Source organism: Fusarium venenatum (assembly GCF_020744135.1).
Source record: "Fusarium venenatum strain MPI-CAGE-CH-0201 chromosome Unknown EDB82scaffold_2, whole genome shotgun sequence".
Classification (NCBI taxonomy): Eukaryota; Fungi; Ascomycota; class Sordariomycetes; order Hypocreales; family Nectriaceae; genus Fusarium; species Fusarium venenatum.
In genome coordinates, this window is record NW_027072130.1 from 865,697 (window position 1) to 891,947 (window position 26,251).

The 26,251-nt window shown below is 46.9% G+C and overlaps 12 protein-coding genes across 12 annotated transcripts; 4 read left to right on the forward strand and 8 right to left on the reverse strand.

Moving 5' to 3' along the window:
• Positions 1–718: 718 nt before the first annotated feature.
• EDB82DRAFT_522999 (uncharacterized protein) lies at positions 719–1,195 on the reverse strand (the record flags this gene model as incomplete). Its single annotated transcript, XM_025733068.2, has 1 exon — positions 719–1,195. One exon carries the CDS (start codon positions 1,193–1,195, stop codon positions 719–721), a length of 477 nt encoding a protein of 158 aa, XP_025584011.2.
• Positions 945–2,228, reverse strand: EDB82DRAFT_123013 (uncharacterized protein). The gene has a single exon (XM_065607021.1). It carries the CDS (start codon positions 2,103–2,105, stop codon positions 1,197–1,199), a length of 909 nt encoding a protein of 302 aa, XP_065464474.1. The 5' UTR covers positions 2,106–2,228; the 3' UTR covers positions 945–1,196.
• Positions 2,229–3,473: 1,245 nt separating this feature from the next.
• On the reverse strand, positions 3,474–4,430 carry EDB82DRAFT_473705 (uncharacterized protein; the record flags this gene model as incomplete). The annotated part of the gene is made up of 3 exons (XM_065608004.1): positions 3,474–3,691; positions 3,755–3,852; positions 3,892–4,430. The coding sequence occupies 3 exons, from the start codon at positions 4,428–4,430 to the stop codon at positions 3,474–3,476; spliced, it is 855 nt and encodes a 284-aa protein (XP_065464475.1).
• A 442-nt stretch (positions 4,431–4,872) lies between these two features.
• EDB82DRAFT_523001 (uncharacterized protein) lies at positions 4,873–5,694 on the reverse strand (the record flags this gene model as incomplete). Its single annotated transcript, XM_025733071.2, has 4 exons — positions 4,873–4,905; positions 4,960–5,328; positions 5,377–5,595; positions 5,653–5,694. The coding sequence occupies 4 exons, from the start codon at positions 5,692–5,694 to the stop codon at positions 4,873–4,875; spliced, it is 663 nt and encodes a 220-aa protein (XP_025584014.2).
• Positions 5,695–6,547: 853 nt separating this feature from the next.
• EDB82DRAFT_494662 (Fusaric acid resistance protein-like-domain-containing protein) lies at positions 6,548–9,630 on the forward strand. Its single transcript, XM_025733072.2, has one exon. It carries the CDS (start codon positions 6,591–6,593, stop codon positions 9,411–9,413), a length of 2,823 nt encoding a protein of 940 aa, XP_025584015.1. The 5' UTR covers positions 6,548–6,590; the 3' UTR covers positions 9,414–9,630.
• Positions 9,631–9,663: 33 nt separating this feature from the next.
• Positions 9,664–11,338, reverse strand: EDB82DRAFT_494664 (uncharacterized protein). Its single transcript, XM_065608490.1, has one exon. The coding sequence runs from the start codon at positions 10,984–10,986 to the stop codon at positions 10,090–10,092; it is 897 nt and encodes a 298-aa protein (XP_065464476.1). The 5' UTR covers positions 10,987–11,338; the 3' UTR covers positions 9,664–10,089.
• A 932-nt stretch (positions 11,339–12,270) lies between these two features.
• Positions 12,271–14,441, forward strand: EDB82DRAFT_123029 (heme peroxidase). The gene is made up of 3 exons (XM_025733074.2): positions 12,271–13,381; positions 13,434–14,246; positions 14,297–14,441. The coding sequence occupies exons 1-3, from the start codon at positions 12,284–12,286 to the stop codon at positions 14,369–14,371; spliced, it is 1,986 nt and encodes a 661-aa protein (XP_025584017.1). The 5' UTR covers positions 12,271–12,283; the 3' UTR covers positions 14,372–14,441.
• EDB82DRAFT_123030 (lysophospholipase) lies at positions 14,442–16,273 on the reverse strand. The gene has a single exon (XM_025733075.2). The coding sequence runs from the start codon at positions 16,171–16,173 to the stop codon at positions 14,512–14,514; it is 1,662 nt and encodes a 553-aa protein (XP_025584018.1). The 5' UTR covers positions 16,174–16,273; the 3' UTR covers positions 14,442–14,511.
• Positions 16,274–17,208: 935 nt separating this feature from the next.
• Positions 17,209–18,997, reverse strand: EDB82DRAFT_544717 (beta-lactamase/transpeptidase-like protein; the record flags this gene model as incomplete). Its single annotated transcript, XM_025733077.2, has 3 exons — positions 17,209–18,308; positions 18,361–18,411; positions 18,463–18,997. 3 exons carry the CDS (start codon positions 18,995–18,997, stop codon positions 17,209–17,211), a joined length of 1,686 nt encoding a protein of 561 aa, XP_025584019.2.
• A 1,459-nt stretch (positions 18,998–20,456) lies between these two features.
• Positions 20,457–22,467, forward strand: EDB82DRAFT_123191 (cytochrome P450). Its single transcript, XM_025733078.2, has 3 exons — positions 20,457–20,893; positions 20,944–21,369; positions 21,418–22,467. The coding sequence occupies exons 1-3, from the start codon at positions 20,700–20,702 to the stop codon at positions 22,319–22,321; spliced, it is 1,524 nt and encodes a 507-aa protein (XP_025584020.1). The 5' UTR covers positions 20,457–20,699; the 3' UTR covers positions 22,322–22,467.
• On the reverse strand, positions 22,382–23,612 carry EDB82DRAFT_535063 (Alpha/Beta hydrolase protein). Its single transcript, XM_025733079.2, has 2 exons — positions 22,618–23,612; positions 22,382–22,568 (listed from the first exon to the last, which is right to left on the reverse strand). Exons 1-2 carry the CDS (start codon positions 23,511–23,513, stop codon positions 22,403–22,405), a joined length of 1,062 nt encoding a protein of 353 aa, XP_025584021.1. The 5' UTR covers positions 23,514–23,612; the 3' UTR covers positions 22,382–22,402.
• A 230-nt stretch (positions 23,613–23,842) lies between these two features.
• On the forward strand, positions 23,843–26,251 carry EDB82DRAFT_123148 (Six-hairpin glycosidase-like protein). The gene is made up of 9 exons (XM_065607023.1): positions 23,843–24,399; positions 24,456–24,593; positions 24,643–24,650; positions 24,700–24,836; positions 24,887–24,933; positions 24,986–25,014; positions 25,071–25,104; positions 25,152–25,239; positions 25,290–26,251. The coding sequence occupies exons 1-9, from the start codon at positions 24,172–24,174 to the stop codon at positions 26,138–26,140; spliced, it is 1,560 nt and encodes a 519-aa protein (XP_065464477.1). The 5' UTR covers positions 23,843–24,171; the 3' UTR covers positions 26,141–26,251.

Below are 26,251 nucleotides of genomic sequence, written 5' to 3' on the forward strand. Positions count from 1 at the left end.
GCCGTGTTTAGATTTTGGGTAGAAACTTTGATACTATCAGCCAAAGTCGCCGTATGAGAAACTACCTCATGACGTTGAGGATAGTTTGACACCAATGGCGGGAATTCGTTAGCACTGGTGTCTTGCTCTATCACCGGATAAGTATCGAGGGCGTGTTCCACGCCTAAAAGAGGGCGTCAAGTTTGAAACATCGGGTAGATGAACGGAAAGACACCTGGGCACGGCGCTCGAGGGAGGCTCAGGTCAAACAGGCATTGTGAAGCCGTCTTAAGCATGCTTCGCGGGACGGCCAGAAATATACGGATGGTCGAGTATTGTTTGGTTCGTGGGGTTTACACCAGCTCATCTATTTGTTTCCCCTCTACGACAAACAACAACACCCATTGTTCCCGATAGCGACAGCGCATTTAATCATCCAACAAGATGACGGTCTGCAACTTGTTTCAGCAGGGAAACTGCAGGTATGGCCGCTGGACTTTTCGCCCAGAATACTCTCACCGATATTACACATCGTAGCACTGTCCGACCCTTAGCTATACGCATCCCCATCCCCTGTACCTCTGCGATCAGATCCCCAACGACAGGCATCACTCTCCTCAGGGTCCATAATGAACCATCCCTTATCCCTTGATGGCTGACCAAAGGGCTTGCCAATCTAGGTGGGCTGTGATAACAGATATCCGAACTTTCCATGCCCAGCTCCCCCTCTATAGTCAATCTAGCCTCCCGAATATGATAACCCGCTTGATAGTACAGGACAGGCACGGTGCCATTCAACCTCTGGTAACCCCGCCCTGTCCCGCTCTTCACGGGCCAACTTTACTCTTCGCATAGCTTTCATTGCGTAAGAGTGATAGAACCACTCGTCGTTAAAGGTTTCTTGGATGCATTTTTCCTTGAGTAAATTGCTTGATGGGAAGTTCGGTCGTTCAGTGGTCTCTCGAGGGTAAAAGCGAGTGTTGTCAAAAAACACCCAAGCCCTTTGCCGCGCGATATCCCATTGGATTACTTGTTCAAAAGATCCATCAAGTTGATTGAAAATAGGTGAATCGTGGCCAATGTTGTCGCTGAGTTTCGGGTGCTTAAAAATGGTTCCGAATGGCATGTCCCAGCCCAGGCTGTGTTTCTTGCCACCACCAAACCACTTGTATTGGATTTGAAGCTTGAGGGCCTCTCTCTCATCGTCTTTAGCCATGTCATAACGGAGAAAATCGGCGAGACGATCGAGCCCGAGACGTGAGAACCAAAACGCGAAGTCGGGAAACTATTCCCACCAGCTTATGTGCATAACTATTTGCATCGAAATGGAACGTGTCGGGAAACATTAGCTCGGTCTCAAGTGGCATCCCCTCTGAACTACTCGGGAGCTGAGCATTGCTGCATTGGGCATTGTTGCACTGAGCAAAGATTGCGCCGTAGACAGAGCAGTAGTAGTCATGGACACAGTTGATACCTTCCGACTCCGCTCTGCTGATCAAGCGTTTTGGCAGGCCGTTTTCGTCAGGAAACAGTGTGCTGGCCCTGCACATTAGCTCGTGCCTCAGAAATGCTTTGAACATTCTTTTCTTTTCCGAGGCTGTGAGGTATGCGGAATTGAATCGCGGCGCCACCTTCACACCTTTGAACATAAGATGCCTATCGGCTGATGTCTGCTGCACCTGAGGCAGACAACGATAATCTCTGGGAGGAAAGGACGCCGTGGCTTTGATGATGTAGTCTTCTACGAAAAACAAGATTCGATTGTGCAATTCGTTAAGTTGGCTCGTGACGTGGTCGGAATTGTGTTGGATAGGATGTGGAAGTTGGCCAATAGACCAATCTTGTAAAACTGCTCGGGCGTTCGTTATAGTATTTTCATCTGGAGCTTGTTTGCTAGTTCGACACAAGCGTAGAATTAGAACAATTGCCATGGCGTCTTGTATCATGTCTTCATCATAGTCAATAATATATCGTTGGATGTATTTTTTATCCGCAAGATATTGTTGAAGCATGGACGGGGAGGCTCGGATCAGTCGTGATATCGTCGCAGTGCAGTTTGTCGACATGATGATACGGAGACGGAGCTCCGCCAGGAACTTGGCGAAAGGATCTGCAGAGTATGCCATCTTGTCGTCTGTCAGTTGTCGTTTGCGTTGACGAGAAGAGTAAAAAGAAAGAGAAAGAAGAGGCGTTTTGGAGGTTGATGATCAGGTTAATGTGGGCTTCAGGATAGGCTGCGGAAGACGATGTTGATTGGGGTGAGTTGACTACGGTAGGCTCCAAGGCTAAAGGCGCTGCTTTATGCCCCACTCGGTTATGACTAGGCGTCTTACACCAATCTACCAAATGAGCGGGAACTTGTGATTCATCTTTCCAAACTCAGCAGCAGTAAAACTCAATCACGTATATGTACATACACACACAGAACTTTCGCACCGATGGTCAAGGTGCGCATACCTGGAGACCAGGGAATGCGCACGACCTGTTTATACTTCTGCTGTTCATGCTGGACCTCACCTAGAATTGAGCATTGCTAAATTGCGCCTATCTGACTTGGGAGACCATTGCAAGCCCCGAAGACTACCAAGTTCTGTGGTGTCTTGTGTGTGGGATTTTGTCTGTTAACGATGGCGCGTCATGTTAAACAGTACAAACTTACCTCGGTATCCTGGTGGATATCAACATATCTATTAAAGGACGGCTCTTCACGTTCAGCATTTGCGTTAATAGTTTTTCGATACCAGGAGTATTTTGCCACAAGTCGCCCACTACCTCGGACGGACAGGGATGTTTCTTTATCTGTACCAGGACCATGATTTGTTGCAGCAAAATCTGGGTATTCTTCCACTAACACACTTTTCTCAGTAGATTGCACCGACGACAGCTTGTCGATAAGTCCTCGACTCGAATGTGATATCTCGTCAGCTGTTCCCCCTTCAGACTGGGATTGAGGTTGGCCCCCTGACTGAAAATCATGACAGAATTTGCGGGACAACATTGAAGGTTTCAAATCTGAAGTAGCACTTCTACAAGCGCCCATTCTGGTTAGAAACCTACAGTTGAGTTATAAATAATTCTGTAGTTGGTAGTTACAAGTTCTTCAAAGTAGGTAGTTGATGATTCGTGCAAGTCGACTCCACTTGATTACATAAGGGTCGTTTATGTCACATGATTGGTCACGATCTACATCCAGGAACGTTTGCACATATGGCGATGACGATGAAAGATCATATTATCAGTTAAGTATCTAGCCGCTATAATAAAAAAGACTGAATACTTGACTCGTTCTCCCATTGATTCGAGGTGTTTGTCGAAGCAGTATATCTTCGTGCCATGTGCCGAAAAGGATGAGGGCGTACAACTGTATTGACGGCTCCTCACATGGCGAAAATTGTTAGAACTCGGCCATGCAAGAGACCGGACACGAGGGCATCGCAAGTCTTCTATTAACATAGATTAGACTTCTAGGGCGGTTCATTTTTGTATCTAAACACTTAAGATGCCATCCTTCTTGTTCGCAAGTCTGCCTTGCGATAGAAGCCTCTTTTGCTATCGTATTTCCAACATAGTGATTCCTTCCAGATTGGATGTATACCATCATCATCGTCATACTCGTCATCTCCATCCTCTTCTGACCGTGCGATAACCTCAAGTAGCAGTGCCTGCGCCGCTTCCGGCCTGGCATCTTCGATACTATAGACGTCCCCATATCCTTCGTTTAAAAAGTCTCGAGCTTATTCATAGTGAATATGCTTTATAAAACCAAGTATCTGACTTGTCTTGGCGTAATTTCCATATGTACTCCAATACTGCGCAGCTCTCTCCCAGTCCATTCTATGTTTCCTACCGCACGTAATGCTCCCCTCTTGGGACCTCCATTCTATGTGCAGTAGTGTGTTGAGATATGTTCACCAAACATAACGTGCACTAGGTCGGTAGTCGCTTTGGAAGATAAGTTTCCGTCCATCCAGAAACCTCCACTCATTGGGTATATCGGATTGATGGTGGGCAAAAAGCTGACGGAATCGACGGCTTGTTTCGTTAAAAACGATCACTCTGTAATCCTGAGCGTCAAGCTTGTCCCATTCCGCAACTTTGATGGACTGGGATAAATTGGCTATGTCCCACCATTGGAACCAATCATTAAGTCCCATGTCGGGAATAATAGCTATATACCCGCTGTGAAGGGCTTTCTCAATCGCTGGATGTAGGAATAAACCATTGCAAGGTAAAAATAAATCTCGGCTAGCACCGTCTCCAAAGATGGAGTTCATGAATCTTGCTTGTCGTCTAGGAAATAGGTGTGACGCCTTGACGAGACCTGAGTCTGGACTGCGCCAGATATGTAAGATCTGATACCACAGATCTCCTGGCGTTGAAGGGTTTGTGCAATTTACCTCGGCCATTTGGGGTTTAAAAGCATCTTGAAGCGTCGATGTTTCTTTGTCCATGATGATAGCGCGTAGTAGTTGTAAAAAACAAAGAGATGAAAGGTTATGTAAGTTGGTTTTGAGTGAGGATGTGTATGCCTTTGTATACCAGAGTGGAGCTAATGATCTGACTGATTGACTTGGAAAGTTTTTGTTTTTTTCGATAAAGTTCATTCTTTGGTTGAAAATATGATTGCTAAGAGTTTAAAAAGAGAGGAGTGATGGATAAGCTAGAGTCATAATTATCTTCATTTCCTCCACAACAAAAAGTTATACCACAACGTTTTGTCATATTGAAAAGCGCCCGTAATTGCTAAAGCATGGATGCAGAATAGCCTTGAATGGTATACATCGTTGAAGGACAATAGTCTGGTTGATGTTACCTAGCAAACCCATGGAAATAAATGCGGGTAAGATTTAACAGAACTTCTGTCAAGTACTACAACGGCTCGTTCATGTATGCCTAGGTATTTAGCGGGATATTGCTTTCTGGACACTAAATGTAAGTCAGAATTTGGCATTCAAAGTGGTACCGAGAAAGAAAACTGACGCAAAGAAGTTTGGCCAGTAAACACGCCAAAATCGTGGAAGTCTGAAAGTACATCGCTTCTTTGCCTTCCGGTTTGGTCATTCGATACCGGGCTGCGATCGTACCAGTTGCGAGCTGTCGGGTCATCGATTGGTAACTTCTAATGTTGACTGCCATGCCTAGCGCCCCTGGTTCATATAGCTGAGCTTGATTCCACCAGATTTGTAAGGTAGTTTCGTTTTGTTCCGGGTCATTGGTGTACTGGGCGAGCTGGTTAACGGCCCTAATCGCTGGAGAGATGTAAAACACATAGGCATAATCCAATCTCCACGGCAGATCTTCAAAGATTTCGAACAAGGCTTTTAGCGCGATGGTGTCTTTGTAGAGAAGCTAAATCTGGATTAGAAACTGTGCCCAATAGGAAATGGTAATACCTACAGATTGTTCTATATCCAAAAGAGAAGAACTGTCCATCTCAAAAGTCTGATCAGACGGCGTGGAGGTGCTGGCTGTTTCCTCTAACTTGTCCTGCAATTTTTTGACGGAGGTAGCCAGTAATGTAGCAATAGCGTGGAAAGAGTTTTTCAACTCCTTCATTTGTAACTGCGCGTCCGTAATCAGTCTGAACGATTCGTCTAGCAAAGTCTTCACCTCGGCCTGTAGATCATGGCGTTAGTGACATTTTATGCCTAGTACCTATAGTGAGATACTTACTAGGGTCATGGTTACTATGTTCAGGTCGTTAGAGGGCGACATGGTGACGGAATGGCTCTGAAGCTCGTATGACGCTCTGTTGTGCAGCCTGAGGGCCGACTTGAAATCTTCTAACGTGTTGCAAAGGTCCTGTGCTAGCCCTCCAAGCCAGAGTTGTCCTTGCGTCATCATATTCGGTTCAGCAGCGTGATCAGTGTTAAGTGTTAAGTTTGGGGTGTCGAGAAGTAGTGTCAAGGTTGCTGGTAACTTAGAGAGATTGCCAATTATTCTCTTTTTGCAGGGTGGGTAGATAGTATAGACAATGACAATTTATCCTTTGCCTACCCCTCGTCTTTGCCTGAGGCCTGCTATTTAAACATTTATTCTCTCGGCTGTGGGCCTGTGATTTGGTGATGGGGGCATTTCTAGAGTTAAATTGGGAACTTGAAGTAAAGTAGTCCCGAAGCCAAATGTCAATTTGGTGTACATTGGGTTATATGACTTCCCAAGTCATTGCCTCCCACAGTTCGATTTACGTATGTTTATCAACCATTTAAGTAACTGAGATCGGTAATTACTATTTATTAGCTAGATTTATTGTCCTCGACGGACTTGGTGGATAGATGCAGGAGCTGCTATGCGTAATGCTATACTCGCTGGGTTATGAGATACTTCCAAGTTGTGCGTTGCTCCGCCAGACAACCTATCACGTTCTAAGCATAATACTTCCAAGTCCGGTATTTGTGAAGGCGTTCAGGTGTAAGTTTCTTATCTGCCTAATGATCGGAATCATTTCCAATCAACAGATTAGACCAACCAATGGATTCGTTCAGTTCAGATGACTAATCATCTGACCATTCAGCACCAATAAGCTGACGAGTTCGGGAGCCACGGGATTAGCCTTTAACTTTACATCCACCATGTCATGAACAATGAAACGCGTATAACATCTCAAAGTTATGCCCCGACTAATCGAGTCTGTCAGAGATGGCATATGGGACTCTTCAGCGCGCTTTCAGCGATGGCTTGATACACCCAATGGTCGAGGTGTCCTGAAATGCACTGTCGCATACACCATCGCCAGTCTCGCAACCTTTGTGCCGTTTCTGGCAAACTTTCTTGGTAAACCAGAGGGAAAACATGTCGTCGCGACAATTACGGTTTATTTCCATCCGGCCCGATCAACTGGGTCGATGATTGAGGCTATTCTTATCGCGATTGTCGCTGTGGCTTATGCCGAGATTATCTCGGTCTTGTCTATGGTTACTTCGGTATTCTTCGGATCGACAATGCATCTTGTGACAGTATCGCATGTCCTGGTTGTTGTGGTATTTATTGGAGGCGGATTTGGCTTCATGGGGTGGGTCAAGCAAAGGATGTTGAACCCTCTCGTCAATGTTGGGACTACCCTTGCGTCCTTGGCTATCATCGGCGTCGTCACCAAGGAGAATCATGTCATGTCCAACGTGTTCTCCAATGAGAAAGTGTTACAGGTTTTCAAGATGCTGGTCATGGGTATCACAACGACAACATTGGTCAACGTGTTTCTGTGGCGAACCTCCGCCCGAGCATCACTCCGAGAAACCATGAATAGGGTTTCGATTCCTCTGGGAGACATGCTTTACATGATAACCACCAGTTTCCTCAGCGGATCGGAAGAGGGTCTCGTGTCGGATGGCTTCACAGCCGCGTCTACACACTACGCGAAGTCTTACTCGCAGATGATGAAGGATATGAGAGAAGCCAAGTTTGAGCATTACTTTCTTGGTCACGAAGCCATTTACGAGCATGAAAAGTCTGTTGCAAGATCTATGGAGACACTCTCGCAAGCTTTGGGTGGTTTGAGAAACGCAACCAATGCTCAGCTCGAACAACTGCGGCACCCAAAGCCACTGAACTCTGATACCAATGGGACAAGCACCACGAATACCGCACAAGAGCTATTCGAACATTTCAATGAGTCCATAGCCATGTCGATGTCTTCAGTACGACAGAATCTCTGCCGAATCCTACATGAGCCACAGTTTGGCAAGCCTCCCCACTATGAGATCAGTGTCGATGAGGATCTACGCCGCAATTTGATGGACTCATTGGACACCTTCGATGAGTCTCGCTCCGATGCCCTCCAGGGGTTGTACGACCGCATAGAACAGATGGCTTCCTCAGACTTTACAACACGTGCAAACCTTGAAGAAGTCGCCGCTGCATGTGGACACTTTACATTTAGCGTTCAGTCTTTCGGGGAAGATGTGCTACAATACCTGGACGTCTTGGACGATCTGCAGTACGTCATCCTACACAAGAGTCGAAGCTGGAGATGGCTTCTGTGGTGGAAGGGTGATGAACAAGACCGCGCAAAAGCTATCAGATTGTTTGAGTCGGCCGAGGCGGATGTGTTGATGCGCAACAGACAACGATCTGTTAGCTCGCACAGCGGAGCAGATACTTCAGCCGCTGTTCCCATACCCGTGGATGTCAGAACATGGTATCAGGCACCTGATCTAAACAGGATTCTGGCTTGGTTCTGGAGAAACATCTCTGCACTTTTTAAGAAGATGGCGCGAGATGATATCCAGTTCGGCCTCAAAGTCGGTATTGGTGCCGCTCTTTGGGCAATGCTCGCGTTCCTAAAAGAGACAAGAGAGTTGTACAGAGAATGGCGTGGTGAATGGGGACTTTTGTCCTTCATCATTGTCTGCAGTTTCACGGTCGGTGCTTCCAATACCGTCAGTTTGGCTCGATTCATAGGAACGCTATTCGGGGCGCTGTTCTCTGTCGTCAACTGGAAAATTAGCCATGGATATGCCTTGGCTTTGATACCCCTCGGATGGCTGACTAGCTTCATCAACTTTTATCTCGTCATTCAGCATGGGAAGGCTTCATTCGGGCGCATCAGTCTCCTTGCCTATAATGTCTCAACGCTATATGCTTACAGAGTGAAGAGAAAGGCAGATGGAAACGACACGGCCGATGATGGTGTCTTTGATCAGCCCGACATCATGGAGATAGCCAAGCGTCGCGCCATTGCCGTCACAGCCGGTATCATCTGGGGTCTTGTCATTTGCCGCGTCATATGGCCTATCTCGGCCCGACGCAAGTTCAAAGAGAGTCTCTCTGTACTCCATCTCCAAATGGGTCTCATCTGGAAACGAGGCCCTCTCACCGTCCTTTTCCGCAGCGAAGGATCGCAAAGCTATCTCAAATCCGGTGAACAAGCTGCTTTGCAACGATACGCATCCAATCTAGACAGTCTACGCATGTCAGCCGCGTCAGAGTTTGAGCTACGTGGTCCATTTCCCATGGATGTCTACGGTCGAGTCCTGAAAGGCACGATGCGTATCCTCGATAGCTTCTACAACATGAGTCTCGTGGCATGTCGAAAGGGACATTTGACAGAAGGTGAAAAGGCCTTGCTGGAGTACACGGCTCGCGAGCGTGCTATTCTCTGTGATCACATTTGTCAAGCTTTCCAAGTCGTTGCCAGCTCGACTATGCTGGAATATCCTTTCGCAGATGCTACACCGAGCATTGTCTCGGCACGCGAGAATCTGTTGAGCAAGATCTTTGAGTTTCGAAAGGGCCATCATAGAAGGTTGGTTGATGATGATGATACCACGGGGAGTGATGATTCAAGGGAAGTTCTTGTTGAAGAAAGGGATTATGCATTGCTTTATGCATATGCCCTTGTGACGGGTCAGGTGGCTGACGAGTTGAGGATGGTGGGGAAGGAAATTGGCAGCCTTTTTGGTGTTTTGGATGAAGATACGAGACTTTTGCAATGACGTTACTTAGAAATCACTTTCACGAGTCGATGAAATGGGTACAGAACGGTATGGATAGTACACCACATCTAATTACATATATGCAATTATGGTATATTTTTTATCGTAGGGTCGGTCGAAAGATAATGGTCTTGCGTTGAGCTTAACAATCATGATGCCCCTAAGTGTAGATATGGTCTGTTCTTTTCCAACCTGCCCAACATATGTTGAAAAAGATGTTTATCATTCATAAAAGACAAATCGAATTCAACTCTAAAGCAAAACAGACTTGCAAATTTAGCTAAAACTAATATAACTCAGGTTGTAGGAGGCCTTCATGATGGACTGAGACGTCTTTAGACACCTAAAGGTTAATTGGATACGGTGCAGGCCGCTTATCCCATGTGTCAAAAACACTACTATCAGCCTTCCAAATCCTGAACCTTGTCACAACACCTGAGCCCTCAAAGGCTTCTTTAAACCTACATGCCTGGCCCTCGAGCTCTGCCGGTATGGTGTCCAGCTTCCCATTCCAGTTATTCTCCTCTTTCTCGTCGTCCTCAGCACTGAAAATCTTATCAGGAATAATAGGAGCATCAATCTGAACGCTTTTAAGCTTCGGAAAGTCACCAACGACTACTCGCGCACCAAGGCACAAGATACGGTCCAAACATTGATAGAATCTCGGATTGGTTTTTCAAAATATTGTCAAGTTCCTGACAGTGGTAGGAAGGAAATCGGCCAGATATGTCTTTCTGTCCCATTCTTTATCTTCCAAATTCTCTCGTCCAAGCTGATGCTTGCAATAGCAGAATTGATCGATTTCGAGGGTTTCAAGCTGAAAAATCTCGCCTATCTCCCAGGGATCAATGACCATCGTGTGTGAAGTGGCTCGAACTTGTGTCCCGTCTAAATCGATTGTAAGATGTCGCAAACTCCCTCTTGCTGCCTTCAACATGCCGAGAAAGCTATACCATGGTCGTTTATGCCATCCGTAGCCGGTTATCAACTCAACAGAGGTGTCGCAAATGTATTTGAAGGTCTGGAGGTTCCGGGCTGCTGCCACAAGTTCAGCGACCCATCGGATGCTGTAAAGTTGTTGATCTAGAGTACACCCGAAGAGCCGGATCTCGGCCAGTCCTTCGAAGACAGGGCGCAATGTGTTCATGTCTAATTCAAAACTATCGTTCCGTTGGTAATAGCTGTCCCCGCTCAAGACCAAAACGTCGAGCGTCGGAGAAGCTTTAAGAAGCAACGACAAGGCGTGAGACACTACATGAGAGGTGAATCCATCACTGAGCTTTAGATATTTGAGGTGAGTGAGGCGTTTAGAAGTTCCCCTTATTTTTAGGCCATTCAACATCATCTCATGAGCACCTTCTTCGTTTACCGCGAGACGTGTTATGTTGAAGAAAAGCATTAATAAAAGACTCGTATTTGCTGTTTCCGAGCCGAGGTATGGACCGGGGGTAATATTTTCGGCTACCAGTTGTTGAAGAAGAACTTCACGGCATTGCTTGTTTGTATCTTCTGGAAATGGGCAAATCCAGACAATGCGTATACTGTGCCAAGTTCGGCTGACAGTTGAGGACATTGAAAATGTAGCTTGTTTTGAAATGTGCGTTTGGGCAATGGAAGAGGATTGGCATGGCTATGGAGCGACAAAGCTTGTCTGTTTGGGTCAATGCAAGAAGTGCCTTGCAAGCGGCGCGATGATCGACGTTGTCTTCAAGGCATTGCGTATTGCAGCAGTGTAGACATAGCGAACGAAAGACATGGTGGAGAATCTCTGTAGGGTAGCGTGCAAAAGGCACTGAAGTTGAGTCTTGGTGCGACGACATGACTTGATATCTGGCTGAGATGGACGAGAGATATTGTGAGTTGAAACCCCTCCCGCAATTACGTGTTGTTCTGTTGCTTTGTTTATTACACAGAATTGTGACTGAGTGAATGTTTCACACGTGACAGACTTTTGAACACGACGGAAATAACAAAGACATGAAATTGAGCTTACCCTGTAAACTGAACTCTGCCCTAACCTTTTTCACCTTACTCTAACTATAACGGTTCAGTCGTTTCGCTCTTTCAAAAAGCATTGCACACTTGCGAACTTCCATGGGAGAAATAGAAAATCTGCGTAATTCTGAAGCAAGGATTGTTGGTGAGAAGTAAGCTGTGTAAGCTTACAGCCCTACCCACACAGCCAACCATTCACAAAAGGGAGACTTTCAGCTTTCAGCCACAGTCTACTGTAATATCTCAGCCTGGAAACATTTTTGACCAATTAAACGTGAGTGATTTGCACCATCATACTCACCATTTCAATCTCAGCTGTGCCACATAGTAAACAGACGCGCTAAACGTGGTTCTGGACCGTTAGATATCGACATCAAGGGAGACGATTGCATACCTTAGACTCCAAAACTAGTGAAAAATGTCAGGCACGAACTATTTAGTGTGGTAGTTCACGATCCTGAGACTGGGCTGAACAACGCCACATGGGATTGAAAGTTTGGAATTTACCCCTCATTTGGGATGTCCAGCTACCACTCACCAGGCACAGATGATGGCAATGACTGTTTGATTGCCTACATTAAGATTCGGCTGTGACGGCGTTGCCGTTTTGTCCTACGTATGATATAAGAATGAGGCCTCTCATAGGTGTATATCTCGGAGGGTTCACGGACTGCAGGGGTACAAGATAGCGTGAACCAATAGAGTTGGGTGGCATGGGACTCACGATAGCACGACGCCTCTGTGTGTCAGCCTCAGCCTTAGTGAAGGATCACATGGAAGATGACTTGCATGTGTTTGTTGCCTGGCTTTAAGCTTGTGATTTCAGGTATAAATCAAGCTCGTTCCTCGTATTTCTGGAAGTAATACAGACAAACATGGCTTCTGTCACTAAGATCCTTTTCTTTGGCCTCTTTACAGGGCTCTTATACGCCGCCAGAATGTCACTCGTTTCTATTCTTAAGTCTTTATACATCCGCCTCTGGAAAGGTGTCAATCATTTCATTGACTGGCACAAACTTCCTACTTGGTTCGCTGTCTTCAATCTCCTTGCTCTTCGGTATGAACTTCGCGATGAGAACTTGCATGACACATCCCCCGATGCAGACTTCCAGGGCACTGAGGCCAAATGTCCCATGAAGGACTCCAAGTTCGTCTCCTCCAGGGACTCAGATGGTCTTTACAATGATCTCAAACAGCCCAAGATGGGATGCGCTGGAATGAGGTTCGGTCGCAACGTCCCCAGGAAGTTCACTAAGCCACCCACAGAGCAGGAATTGCTTACGCCCAGCCCAAGAGTTATCTCTGAAAAAATTCTTGCCCGACCTGAAGGTCAATTCAAACCTGCTGAGATTGTCAATCTTCTCGCCGCAGCATGGATTCAGTTTCAGGTCCATGACTGGGCGCAGCACTTCCTCGTGACAAATGGCGACAAGGAAATCGACATTCCTCTCCACAACAAAGACAAGTGGACTGAGCAGACCATGAAAATCCCCCGTACCAAGAAAGCCGACGTCCTGTCTAGGCAAGATGCAGAGACACCTGCTTACGACAACGAAAACACACATTGGTGGGACGCCTCCCAGATCTACGGATCAAGCGAGGCCGAGACACAAGCTCTACGCGCCAAATGTCATAAGTCAAAGCCTGGTCAATTAGAGGTCAGCGTCTCTCACGGTGAACAATTCCTTCCTCGGTCTGAAGATGGTATCCCAAAGACTGGATTCAGACAGAACTGGTGGCTAGGTCTGGAACTTTTGCACACACTCTTTGCCCTTGAGCACAATGCCATTGCTACGCAGCTTCATCTGTCAAACCCTAGCTGGTCGAGTGACCATATTTTCGACACGGCTAGATTGATCAATTGTGCCCTCATGGCCAAGATCCATACTGTTGAGTGGACACCTGGTATTTTGCAGCACCCGGCGCTGCAGATTGGAATGAACGCGAATTGGTGGGGACTTTTGGGCGACAAGGTAAGTTTGTTACCCTCGTTGAACAAGACTAGAACACTAATAAAAGAAATAGCTCTGGCACGCCTTTGGTCGCGTTTTCGACAACAAGTCGGAAGTCATCTCCGGTATCCCAGGTTCAGGCGTGAATCATGATAAGGCACCTTACTGCCTCACCGAGGAATTCGTCTCGGTTTATCGACTCCATTCTCTCATCCCCGACAACGTCGCTTTCTTCAACATTAAAGATGGCCAACATGAAGGAACCCTCCCCATCCTCGATGTTGCATTTGAGTCGGCTCGCAAACCTTTTGACGAGGGCAAACCAGGTCTGGGGCTGTCTTTCGCGGATGTCTTCTACTCATTCGGTGTCAACTATCCCGGTGCTATTCGAGCCCATAACATGCCCGACTTCTTGCGAGACTTGAAGGTTCCTGCAGACAAGGACTTTCCTGAGGGACGACACTTGGATTTGGGAACTATTGACATTCTTCGTGATCGCGAGCGTGGTGTTCCTCGCTACAACGCGTTCCGTCGTCTATTCCACATGCCTCCTGCCAAGAGTTTCATCGACCTCACGGGCGGGGATGCCAAGTTGGCATCTGAGTTGGAAGAAGTCTACGAAGGTGATCTTGAAGCAGTTGATCTTCTAGTCGGTACACTCTGCGAGCCTCTCCCCAAGGGTTTCGGTTTCAGTGACACCGCCTTCCGCGTCTTTATCCTCATGGCTACCCGTCGTATTAAGTCTGACCGGTTTATTGCTGGAGATGGTTGGTGTCCTGAAGTTTACACCCGCGAAGGTATGGACTGGGTACAGAAGAACACCATGAAGGATGTTTTGATCAGGCACTTCCCTGAACTCGCAGCACCATTACACAATGTGAAGAATGTAAGTATCATTCCGACTCAAACTTGGTGTTCTCAGACTGATTGTGATAGGCTTTCGCACCATGGACGAAGCTTGGTCAGACAGCGACATATGCAGGACCTGAGACAAACAAGGCCAAGGTCTGATATGACCATATTTGTTGATTTTTTATGTATTGAAAGCCGTTGAACTTAAGGTGATAGTAATAAGAATCATTATCATAATTGCATCGCATTGTGTAGTTGTGCGATTTACAACAGATAACTGTAATCTATCAGTTGCTCTCTTAATTGAAGCAGTATTCTTTGAAGCATGCCGAACACCCCTTGGGCAATTTTCCATCTTGCTTCTTCATAATACCACATGCCAGACACAAAGGCCAGTTCTTCTTGCCGCCATAGTTTCCAACTTCCACACCATTGTCAATCATTCCAACAGTTTCATTGCGGAAATACTGGATCTTGTTCGTTGACTGCCCGCTTTCGTATGTATAGTTGAAGTTGGGAATGAAGATAATAGTCGCCGCATTCTTATCATTGCAACCGAAGAAGGTAGGCTTCTGGTTCAACTTCTTGGCGACAAAGGTCTCGGAAGATGGTATTGTTGGCATACGTGTCAAACCTGCTGCTTTGGCCGCCTTGTAGGTATTCACGATCTGTGTACCGTTGGGATAATGATCCACTGTGTCGGCTGAGTTCTCGTTGACGATGATAACGTCTACATCCTTCCTGTACAGGAATGGCCAGATTGGGTTACCCTGGTAGCCGATTCCAACACCGCCATCTACAAGTTCTAAAGTTTTGAGAGCCGTGACTTCGGGAGACTTTTTGCGACCTTTGAAAGGGTTGGGAAAGAGACCGAAGCCCTGACGTACTGAAACTTCAGTGCCAGGGGGAGAGACCAACGCGGCAAAGTTCTCTACCAGTGAGGCATCAGCGGAGTTATTGGCTGGTATGGGTGAGCATGCTGCCGCAAAGACATTCGAAGACGTTCCGAGTACATAGCTCAGTTGGTCATAGTTGGTGATGCAGTCCTTGGTGGGTTTGCCGTTGGAGAAAGTAGTTCCGACATACTTGGAGACAGCAAAGGCTTCAACTCCAGCATCCCATGAGCCAAACTCGTACGGGTGGAATTCGTACTGTGTGCCATTCCTCTCTGGGATACAAGAGCCAGGGTCGACGCCGAGAGCTGTGATGATGGGGTATGGAACGACATGGTTCTTGAAGCTGGAGGTTTGGGCAATGCTGGACATGGTCTCGCGCACTCCTCCATCAGGGCCTCGCAGAAGACCGTACGCGAGAAGTCGGCCCCAGGGATCGATGATGGTTGGTTCAAAGCCAGCTGCCTTTTTCGCCTTGATATCTGCTTCAACAGTATCATAGACAGGATCTTTCTTAGGCGAGACAAGGATGCTTGGAACAAGAAGACTACTCTGAAGTGCCTCTTCCCACAACTTCTTCTGCAGCGAGCTGACAGTTGCGTAATCGTTGCTTGCAATCGACGACAGAAGCCAAGAGCCACCTGACAGGCCTGCTTCGTAAGTCAGAGCCTGATAGAGGCCACTGACCCCAGTCTTGACCTTCTCACGACCGTCAAAGGCCTTGACGACGCCAGCACCACTAAGCATGGCTCTGTATCCGCCGCCACTTGATGTGAGAGCAACAACAGGCGCGTCTCCATACTTCTCCGAAGCCCATTCCTTAGTGGATGAATCGAACCCATTATCCACGGACTTTAGCCATTTCTTCAACGCGGTCGAAGCCTTGGCATGTCGCCGGGTGATGTAGTCAGACTCAGCAGTGGAGATGCCTGTCGCGCCCCGGACAAGTGGTGTCGATGGGCATTTTGAGTGTTTTGGCGCGTAGGCGGAACCTTGCTTGGGAATAGTTGAAGCTGTAGCAATTGTTGCACCAGAAAGACAAGTAACGAGGACGGTGAAGGATACCATGTTGCTACTCAGTACAGGACGCGTGGCAAAACAAACGGAGACGATCTAAGACATGCAGGATAGGTTGTCACAGAGGGCGAGTGAAAGCATTATGTACACAGATTCGGACGTGGGTGAGATCTAGCCCTTCCTCAGAGAGGTCAAGTGTTGTAAGTTCAAGCTTCAATTGCAACATTGTAGGGTAGTATCAAGATGCGGAGGCATCTATCTCGATGTATTGACCTTCTTTTCCGGGGTAAGTGCGCCACTAGTGTGCCGAGGTAGCGGTATAGTAGGTTCGCCTCCGCAGCCGTTAGCTACTCCGAAACTGAACCTCGTATGCCAAGAGGGAGGTTCGTGGCATAGTATCGCCTAACCTCTTTTTTTAATGAATGATGATTTATAGCTTATTACCTTCTTATTCAATGCAATTGATGTTCGTCAAGGTAGTCTACGTCAACTTTCTCATCCATGTAGTTCTAAAGCCGTGCGGAGTAATTTTCGGGGTGGTCCCTATACAGGGATATGTCTTGTACAATTGCCAATAAAGCAACGCACGTTCCCAGCTAGTGCTTCATGGTAATTAGCTACAGTACGAACCGGAGCAATAGAAGTCCACGTTGCCTAGTGTGTAGCAGACAGGATAGTTTCTGAGCTTAAGAGTTCAAAAATAACCAGCCTGAGAAACCAAACCAAATGGGATAAGGTGACCTACTAATTTTGTCTCTTACATTCCCAGCCCCTGATTTTCCTAGTACCTTGAGCGCTATGAGTCTAATACAATATGCTATTGGTTTATATGCGGACTATCCGCCCTTCATTTAACCACACAGGAATTATAACCACTACCTATTACACGTTCAGAACCGGGATGCTCTAATTGAAACAATATATGGCGAAAAAAATGTTCTTGATATACATGGACACGTACCATGAGCTGCAAATAGATGACGAAAAAGAATCTCGAACTATGAGATACAATCCTTCCAAGGAAACCCCAACTTTCATACCTCCCACTATGCTCGACATTGCCAGGCTTCCTCATAAACGCTAGCTCTAATCACTTCTAACCAGTTCCAGTTGCCCGAGACCCGTGATACTAGCCAGTTTTGTATCTTCAATATGGAACACAAACTCATCAGTCACACCGTCGCTTCCAACATTCATCCAGGCAAAGCTGTGGTCGAAAAGACCTCCCTTTCCACCCTCCACGCCAGCACGATCAGATGGCAGGGCTGCGCTTGTAGAAACCTGACGGAAAGCGACCGAATACTTGCCCTTGGTGTTGTACTGGGCAGCCAGAGAGCGCGAGGTGGAGTAGAGACCCATTGGGTACAGGCGAGAAGAACCGATGCCGGCAAGTGCATTTTTACCCTCGACCCAGAAAGATGTAATGTTCAGGCCGGGCTCGTTCTTGTTAACAGCGAGTGTAATGTTGGTTGTCTCATTGCCTTCGACGACAAAAGTACCAGCAAGATTCTTCTCGGCATTCTCGGCAGCGGCGTACTCGGCAGCCGGGAGGAATGTCGTGGCGACGGCATCGCGGATTGGCCAGCGGCCGGGAGTGGCATTGGGAAGGTCACCGGCAACGAGCAAAGAAAAGCCAATGCCGTGGTCTGGTGAGAGCCCGACGATACAGGTGTAATCACCATTGCCACCAGCCTTGATGTATAGGTCAGAGACACGAGTGCGGTTGGAGCCGGAGCCAGTAGGAAGAGTCAGACGAGTGATTTCCCAGGGTGCACCGACGAGTTCGACGAGTGTACCGGTGCTGCCGTGAGGCTTCATCCATTCTCGAGTAACTCGGGGTGAAAGCAGTTCAGAGTTAAGGATAGAAAGACCAGCGATTCGAAGATCCTTGGCAGATGTGTAGATTCCACCAGAACCAGCAAAGATGGGAACATCTACTCCCCATGAGAGCGCTAGTTTACCAGTCCGGGCCACAGCATCGATATTCTTGCCAGTTGGAACAGTTGTAGAAGAAGAGTCCATTCCAAGAGGCTTGAAAAGAATGTCCTTCACGGCATCCTTGTACTCTTGGCCAGTGAGACGCTCGAGGATTAGGGTAAGAACACCGTATCCGGCATCGGAGTACAGAGGGCTTCGCCATGGGCCCATGGTTGGGACCTGGGTATCGCGCATCCATTTTAGAAATGCTAGTCTTTGTTAGTCTATGCTATGTTCAATCAATGAGTTGATTTAGCTTACGCTCACGTTCACCTCCAGTGAAGTTCATCTTATGTGCATAATTCAGGTAATCTATACAACGAGTGAGTATGGGCGGCGTTGAAGGGAGACTTGGTAACTGACCGACGGGACCGCTGGTGCCAGCTTGTTGGGCGGCTAGAGCACCAACTGTAATTTCGCTCCAATCAATTCTCTCAAGAGGGTTGGTAGAAGAGTTGTGCAGAAGCTCAGGCAGGAAAATAGAAACAGGATAGCTCAATGCTTCAATGCCAGCCTTGGCGATAATAGCGTAGACAGTGAACATCTTGGTAACACTTCCAGCCCTGAAGATGGTATTTTCAGATAGCTTTCCCTTTGTGAGAGTCTTCTTGTTTGTCTCGCCGACATGGAAGTAGCTATAGAGGGAATCGTTTGCTGAAGCTGAGAAGACATCGACAGCGAAGATAAGATCTGTCTTGTTCAAGACCTTGGTATCGAAAAGTTCATCGATCACTAAAGGGAATTTCTTCTTTGCGTGGCTAATGAATTCCGATTTGGAAAAGTCGACGTTGGGAAGAAAAGAGGGCCCAATTAACGGAACGTCGTTGGAAAGAAGGACGTTCGCTGTAACAGAGCTGGCGAGTAGGACCGCGCTGACCAAGTATGAATGAGAACGCATTGTAAAGGTCAATTGATAATATCGATATTGATCGAATATTTTTTGACGTTTTAGTAGTTCTCTATGAAGTCTTATATAAAGCTCGTTTCCATTATATAGCTAATGGATTGTCATTAGCATCATTCTCGCTATAAGGTTGAGAGCGGTCCGTTTGCACTATAATGGGTTTAGTGTGCCACTGACATCAAGAAATTGATGTGACCTCAGCGCCCAATCTGTCCAAAAGAGGGCTAGTTAGCGCACAATGGGTCTTGTCTTGGTTATAACTTCTTAGCCTTCCTGCGCCCCGATCGTGCGATGCTCTCAATGGCTCATTTTGACGAATTTTGTATGAGCCGAGAAATGCACTGCCCTACAATTGAGCTACCTAATTGGCCTGAGCCCCGAGCTGAGCTAGAATCTCTGCCTTGATGATGGGGAAATCAACGTGAGATTTGCGAGTGCACAATGTTTCCTAATCTGCTCTGCCAAGGCTGAGCTGAGCATTCTCAGGATTTCTTCCCATGGAGTATTTAGCTTAGTATAGGAAACATGCAGCAGTCGCACGGAACTTCTTCATCCAGGAAGGAAACAGCGTGATATAATGACGTTTATACTTGGCCTAACCTGGGTCACCTGCAAAGAGCTCAATTAAGATAGCCTTACGTTGCTGGGCTTTTGTTTGGTAGCGAGATGATTGCCTAGTTCTTGGGTCAGTCTAATATGCTAGGTATCACACCGAGTGATTGGCGATTTTTTTTTTGGGGGGGGGGGGTGAAAAGAGGCGACCTGTCAGACTTGGAGTAAGAGTCTCGGCCGATGTGTAATCTGTTTTGATGATTTGGACTTCATTGGGAAGCTTTGCTGATGAGGGGTCATGCGTCAGCACGCGGACTTTGAAGCCGTTCTGCAACAAATGCTTTACGGTTCATGGACCGGGACGTACGGTGCCCCGGGGACAAGTCAGCTGGGCATTTTGGAACGAGCTGTTGACTAACACCGGCTATGGCAGCGCTAGAAATGGATACTTTGGACATTTTGACTTGTGATTAGGCAGTTGGATGCCAAGTGTTTTGGAGAATGTCGATGGACAGTTTCTGACTTACGGCCCTGTGTCAATGGTATCATCCACTTTCTATCGGCTGACCTACGGTATAACCTCAACAACATGAATTTGTCCTAAGTTCGGATAAGGAAGCCCAATACTAGTTTAGTCAGGTACCGGATTGCGAACCAAATTTACTTGACAAACGCAGTCAACTATTAGCTAGGTTGCGGTCTTATCTAGGACCACGCCAAAAGAAATAAATCGTACCTTGCAACTTCAGCCGCATCTAATATGAACAATCAGAAACTTCGTACAGCTTTCTTGAATCTAGGTACTTACCATACATAAAGACACTCAACCGCGTAACCAACGTTGCTTACAATTTACATTTGCATCAGTAGGAAAAGCTGGTATGTACTCAAAACTAGTATAGATTCTGACTAGTTCACCCAAGAGTGAGATTTAAGCGTGTTTATCTGCTCCTTCGGCCACCCGTGGCTTGCGAGACAGCCAATCACGTCCCAATTAAACCTGTTAGAGCCGCCTTTGACATTACTAGTGATTCAGCCACGATGCGAGAGACACTCCAGCTCTTTAAATACCAGAACCCCACGTCAATGAACTCCGTTCTGTCTTTCGTGGCCTTTCTTATCAAAGTCAGGTCCGAAGTCTACAATGATTTTCGACAACCCCTACTTGTCGAACACCTGGCTTGTAGTGGCATTGTCGGCTCTGCTGCTTGTTCTGAGCCGCTTTGCGTTACCGAGTGTCGACGAAAATGAACCTCCGATAATCAAACCACGGGTGCCCTTCATAGGACATCTTATTTCAATGCTACACGACGGAAGCAACCTCTACGTGAATGTCTTGTACGTCTCCTGCCTGAGACCTTTAGTTATAATACACTAACATCCAACAGCAAAGAGCGCAGAGAGCCTATCGCAACTCTCCCAATTCTAAACGGCAAACTCTACGTCATCAATGCCCCAGACCTGATCCAATCGGCCTTGCGAAACAACGACATATCATTCACCCCGTTCATCCTTGAATCCTCGAAAGCGATGTGGGGTCTTAGCGATAACGCGATGGCTTCTATCTCGGTTGAGGCAAATCTCAAGGGAGGAATGCAGATCATTCATTCTACGCTGGGCGGGGAAAGTTTGCACAAGCTGAATGTTAACTCGTTGTCGAGGTTCATGACTTATCTAAATCGGATCAAACCAGGAGAATTGCACAGCGTGGATGATACGTATATCTGGCTTCGTGATATGCTCACTGATGCATCTGCCACGGCTGTGTTCGGGTGGAAGAATCCTATCACGGTAGATAAGATGCACTTGGTTTGGTGAGTCCTCTCGAAAAATATCGAACCGGCAATCATTGACAATGGTAGGGAATACGATAAGCAAGCGATGTTGGTAGCAGCTGGCCTACCAAGTTTCATGACCAAGGCTGCTATCAACGCAAGACTCAAAATGAACGATCTCCTACTCTCATACTACAAAAGCGGAAGCGAGAACGAGAAAGGTGTTTCGGAAATCATCAAACAAAGAGTCCCATATCTTCGCGAAACAAACTTTACAGATGATGACCTAGCGCATATGGAACTGATGATTCTTTGGGTCGGAGTGACAAACACGGCGCCTGTGCTGTTCTGGCTGTTTGTGCACGTCCTCAGCAACCCTGAGTACAAACATCGTGTTCGCGAAGAGATCAAAGCGATTACTATTGTTACAGACACACCAGAAGGACGAAAAGCAACATTTGATACGAGGTTACTAGAGAAATCCTGTCCGTTTTTGAACGCGTGTTATCAAGAGACTCTGAGACATTATTCACATTCCATCGGCAACAGACGCGTCATGCAAGATACCGAGATCCAAGATACTCAAGGTCGAGCGTATCTCCTCAAGCAAGGCGTCAACGTTCAATGGCCACCACCAGTTACGCACTTTAACACCGAGATCTGGGGTCAAGACGCCGAGATTTTCAGACCCGAAAGATTCATGGACGTGACGGCGCAGGATGAGAAGAAAAGAAGAGGTGCTTTACTGTCTTTCGGAGGTGGAAAGCATCTTTGCCCTGGAAGGAAGTTTGCATACACCGAGCTATTGGGATTGGTGGGTGTTGTCTCTTTGGGCTTTGAAGTTGAAGGGCTGAAGTTGCCAATGTCCAAGTATGCTGGGGTAGGTATAGGTGGGAAGATGCCGGATTGGGGAAGCATGGATAAGGGATTTGAGTTGAAGAGACGAGAGGGTTGGGAAGATGTCACTTGGGTCTTTCACGAAAGTGATTGACGATCATTAGCACAGATTCCTTCTAGATCAATGCCTAGCCGATAATGACACTGAAATTTTAGCTGTATATCTATTGCCTGTCTACTCTAGCTTAATCTCAAACTTTCCAGTTGACTCTGGGTTTGAAAGAGCCCACTTGATTCCATTTTCCATGACCTTGTCCCATCTCTTGCTCTCAGACAACTGATCTCCAAAACGACGGAATCCATGAGGAAGACCTTTGAAGACATGGATATCGGTAGGTACTCTAAAACTGCTGTTAGCGGACATCATTGATCAGGAAAAGGGCGTCTTACCCTGCCTCAACAAGCTTCTTGCCATAGAAAAGAGCCTCATCTCTGAAACAATCCAAACCAGAAATTCCAAGCGTCGTAGGCGGCATGCCTTTAACTTCGTCGGCAGTTGCGTGTCCAATGTTTAATCGTCTATCCTTGAGATCTGGATTCGAAACTTTTAGCAGGCTGGTAAACTTGTCCACCGCCGCCTTGTTGAGGAGTGGAGCATCCGCATTCTGGACATATGATGATAGTGAAGGGTCTTTGAGCTGTTCGAGAACGGGCGCGTAGGAATCCGGGTGAATTAGGGCAGGGATCATCAACACCTGGCCGGCAAGCTTAGGTCGTGAAAGGCCATCGGACGACATATTTTGTCGCAGTGTCAAGGCAGCTGAGAGTTGGGCACCGGCGGAGATGCCGCCAACTAAGACTTGGCTTGGGTTGCCGAGGAGTTCATCAATGTTGTCGTGAACCCAGTGGAAAGTGTCTTCGGTGTCGTCCCACGCTGTTGGGAAGGCAAAGTCCGGCGCATGGCGGTAGTTCAGGTTCACGACGGTAACGTTGGCTCCAAGAGCAATGGCGGTACAAATAGCGTCTTCTGAAGGAATGTTTCCAAATACATAGCCACCACCGTGGAGGTGGATGTAGATCGGAAGACGGGCGTCCTTGTCGGCTATAGGTGGTTTATAAGTTCGTACCTCCAGAGCAAATCCATCCCGTGCAGTGACAGTATAATCTTTCATGTGGATCTCTGGGTTTCCCAGCTTCTCAAGTTCGTTCTTTGCGAGGTTTTCTCGGTGCATATTGGTGATGCGCTGCATTTCCTTGAGGCTGAGAGAGGGATCCATGGGTGGCCTGCTGTCTGTGACTGCAAGCCATTCTGCAGTGGCATTGCCATATCCGGTGAAGTCGGCCATGATTGTAAGTCCAAAGTATGTTCAGATTGTGTTGAGGAAGTGAAAAAGTCAATTTTTGGTGTTGATGTTAATGAAGCTATCGTGATGTTTGCCGGTGAGAAGTGCGAGTTGGTCGGTCATGAGATATAGAGCCGGGGCCCAAGAACCCCTCAACTCTGCCGAGGTCGGTATAATTCAGTCCCCGAAGTATCCACTTTCATAGTTACAATAATAAACCATCACTTCTTTCTCATGTTTAGATTTCTATCATTTAATAATTACATTGAAGCTAGACTCAATGTCCAAGTAGTTGATTGATTGTTCCAGGATACTATATTGAATAACAAACCAGAATGATACAATATCATGCCCAGATTCATACGCGCACCAATCATGATACCCTCGTCAACCCCAAAGTCTAACCTCCACTGTACTACGTCACCTCAATTAATCATGACCTTGAATTCTATCTCAACGTTACATAGAAACAAGGTCGATCGTCATCTCACATCGACAATTTCCCCCGCATTTTAAGCTCAAGATGTGTAGGATCGGCAATTTTTACGGGTTTGTCGGTAACTATAAGATCCAACATCGCCAAGTAGCAAAGTAAATAAAACATTGATCTCTTTTCCCAGGACACTGACCTAAAGATCTCGTGAGAACTTCGTTTGACAAGATGATGTACTCGTACGCGCGACAACTTCTTCTCGGCGCTCTTGCACTGCAAGGCGTCGATGCGGCGAACTGGAAGGATTATCAGCCTCAGAATCGTACACCGAGTTCATGTCCGGATTATGTCGACTACTCACAAAAACCTCATGAGCCTTTGTCTTCAGGGAAGCTCAAGTTGCCGTTTATGAGACCTAGCGAAGAATGCAGGACTTTCAAGAGCCCTGCTGTCGAGGTACGGATATTCGCATGATATGAGGGTGAGAAGACCACTCACTGACCTTGCTGCAGAAAGTCATAAACGACATGAAGAAGCGTATCAAAAATCCCGATCTCGCACGTCTTTTTGAGAATGCTTTTCCATCGACGCTTGATACGACGGTCAAGTACTTTGACGCCAAGGAAAACCTGGCGTTTATCGTTACTGGTGTATGTTTCCACGTCTACATATCTGGGATATTAACTGACAATTCTTTAGGACATCACGTATGCGAAGTGAATTCCGTGGCTGGAAACATCAGCTAATGGAGTCTAGCGCACAATGGTTACGCGACACTGGCAACCAGTTTGCTCATCTGTACAAGCTACTCCCTCAAGATGGGAACTTGAAGGATCTCGTCAAGGCTATCATCAACACTGAAGCGAGATACATCTCTGAGTATCCTTACTGCGGTATGATGGCGACGTTGAATCTGTCAAATGTTGAAGCTGACTTGCGATAGGCGCGTTTCAGCCTCCTCCCGAAAGTGGATTGAGTCCTTCAGTCAACGTACGTTGAAATCATGCCTAAATTTGTTTGCAGAGACTAATCGATTGCTCAGGACTATGCCGAGCTCGTTACCGTGAATCCGTATGTTCAATCCAAGTATTTCTCATACTATAAGGCTGACTATGTGAAATTTCTAGACCCGTCGACAACCAAACCGTCTTTGAGTGCAAAGTGGGTATCCAAAAACTACCAAAACCTCATCACTAACGGATATTCAGTATGAACTCGACTCTCTGGCCGGCTTCCTCAAAATTGCGCGATCTTACTACAACAACACCAAAGATGCGTCTTTCATCAACGATAACTGTAAGTAGCGCAATTTCGACATCAGTTTCATCGTAAACTAATTTCAGAAGTCAAATCTGCCATTACCCAAATCCTTCGCGTTATCGACGAACAATCCCAGAGTACATGGGCCGAAGACTGGTCGTATGTCAGCTACTACAACTGGACCGGCAATGCAGGATCACTCTCCCCACCAGTGCCCAACAGCGGCAACGGTGAACCGAAACTAGCCAACGGCCTCGTCGCTTGTAGTCATCGACCATCTGATGATCTCAGTGTTTTCAACTACATTACCTCCGACAACGCCATGATGTCGGTTGAACTCGACTATGTAGCTGATGTACTAGACAAAGTGGGAAGTCAGAAGAAACTCCCAAAGACTCTTCGAAGCCATGCCAAAACAATTCGCCAAGCTGTATGGAACTATACTCTCACTTCAAACGGTATCTTCGCCTACGAGACAAACGGTTATGGTGGACAGTATATTATGGACGACGCAAACGTTCCCAGCCTTGTATCACTACCCTACCTCGGCTTTCTCGACCGATCCGACAAAACTTACCAAAAGACAAAGTCTCTTCTATTCTCCCGGGCAAACCCATACTACGCAGTCGGAGAGACATTCCGCGGCATTGGTGGTCCTCATGCGAACGCTACAAATCCATGGCCCATGGCTCACGTATCAGCTATTTACGGCACAGATGACGACGATGAGATTACAGAGCGACTGAACATCATTTTGGAGAACACGTCAGGACTTGGATTGATCCACGAGAGTGTCAATATTTATAACTCGACTGTTTTTACGAGACCCTGGTTCGCATGGGCAAATAGTTATTTTGCCGAGATGGTGCTTGATTTGGCTGAGAGAAAACCTGGGTTAATTTTCAAGGATGACAAGCCATACGTTATTGGGGACTAGAAAGGAATGGGTTGCTTCATTGTTATCTCATTAAATTCGTCTGCGTTATTATTACCCCAAACACTCGTCTCTTACTGAAAGTCTTCTGGACCTGACGTTATGACAAACAAC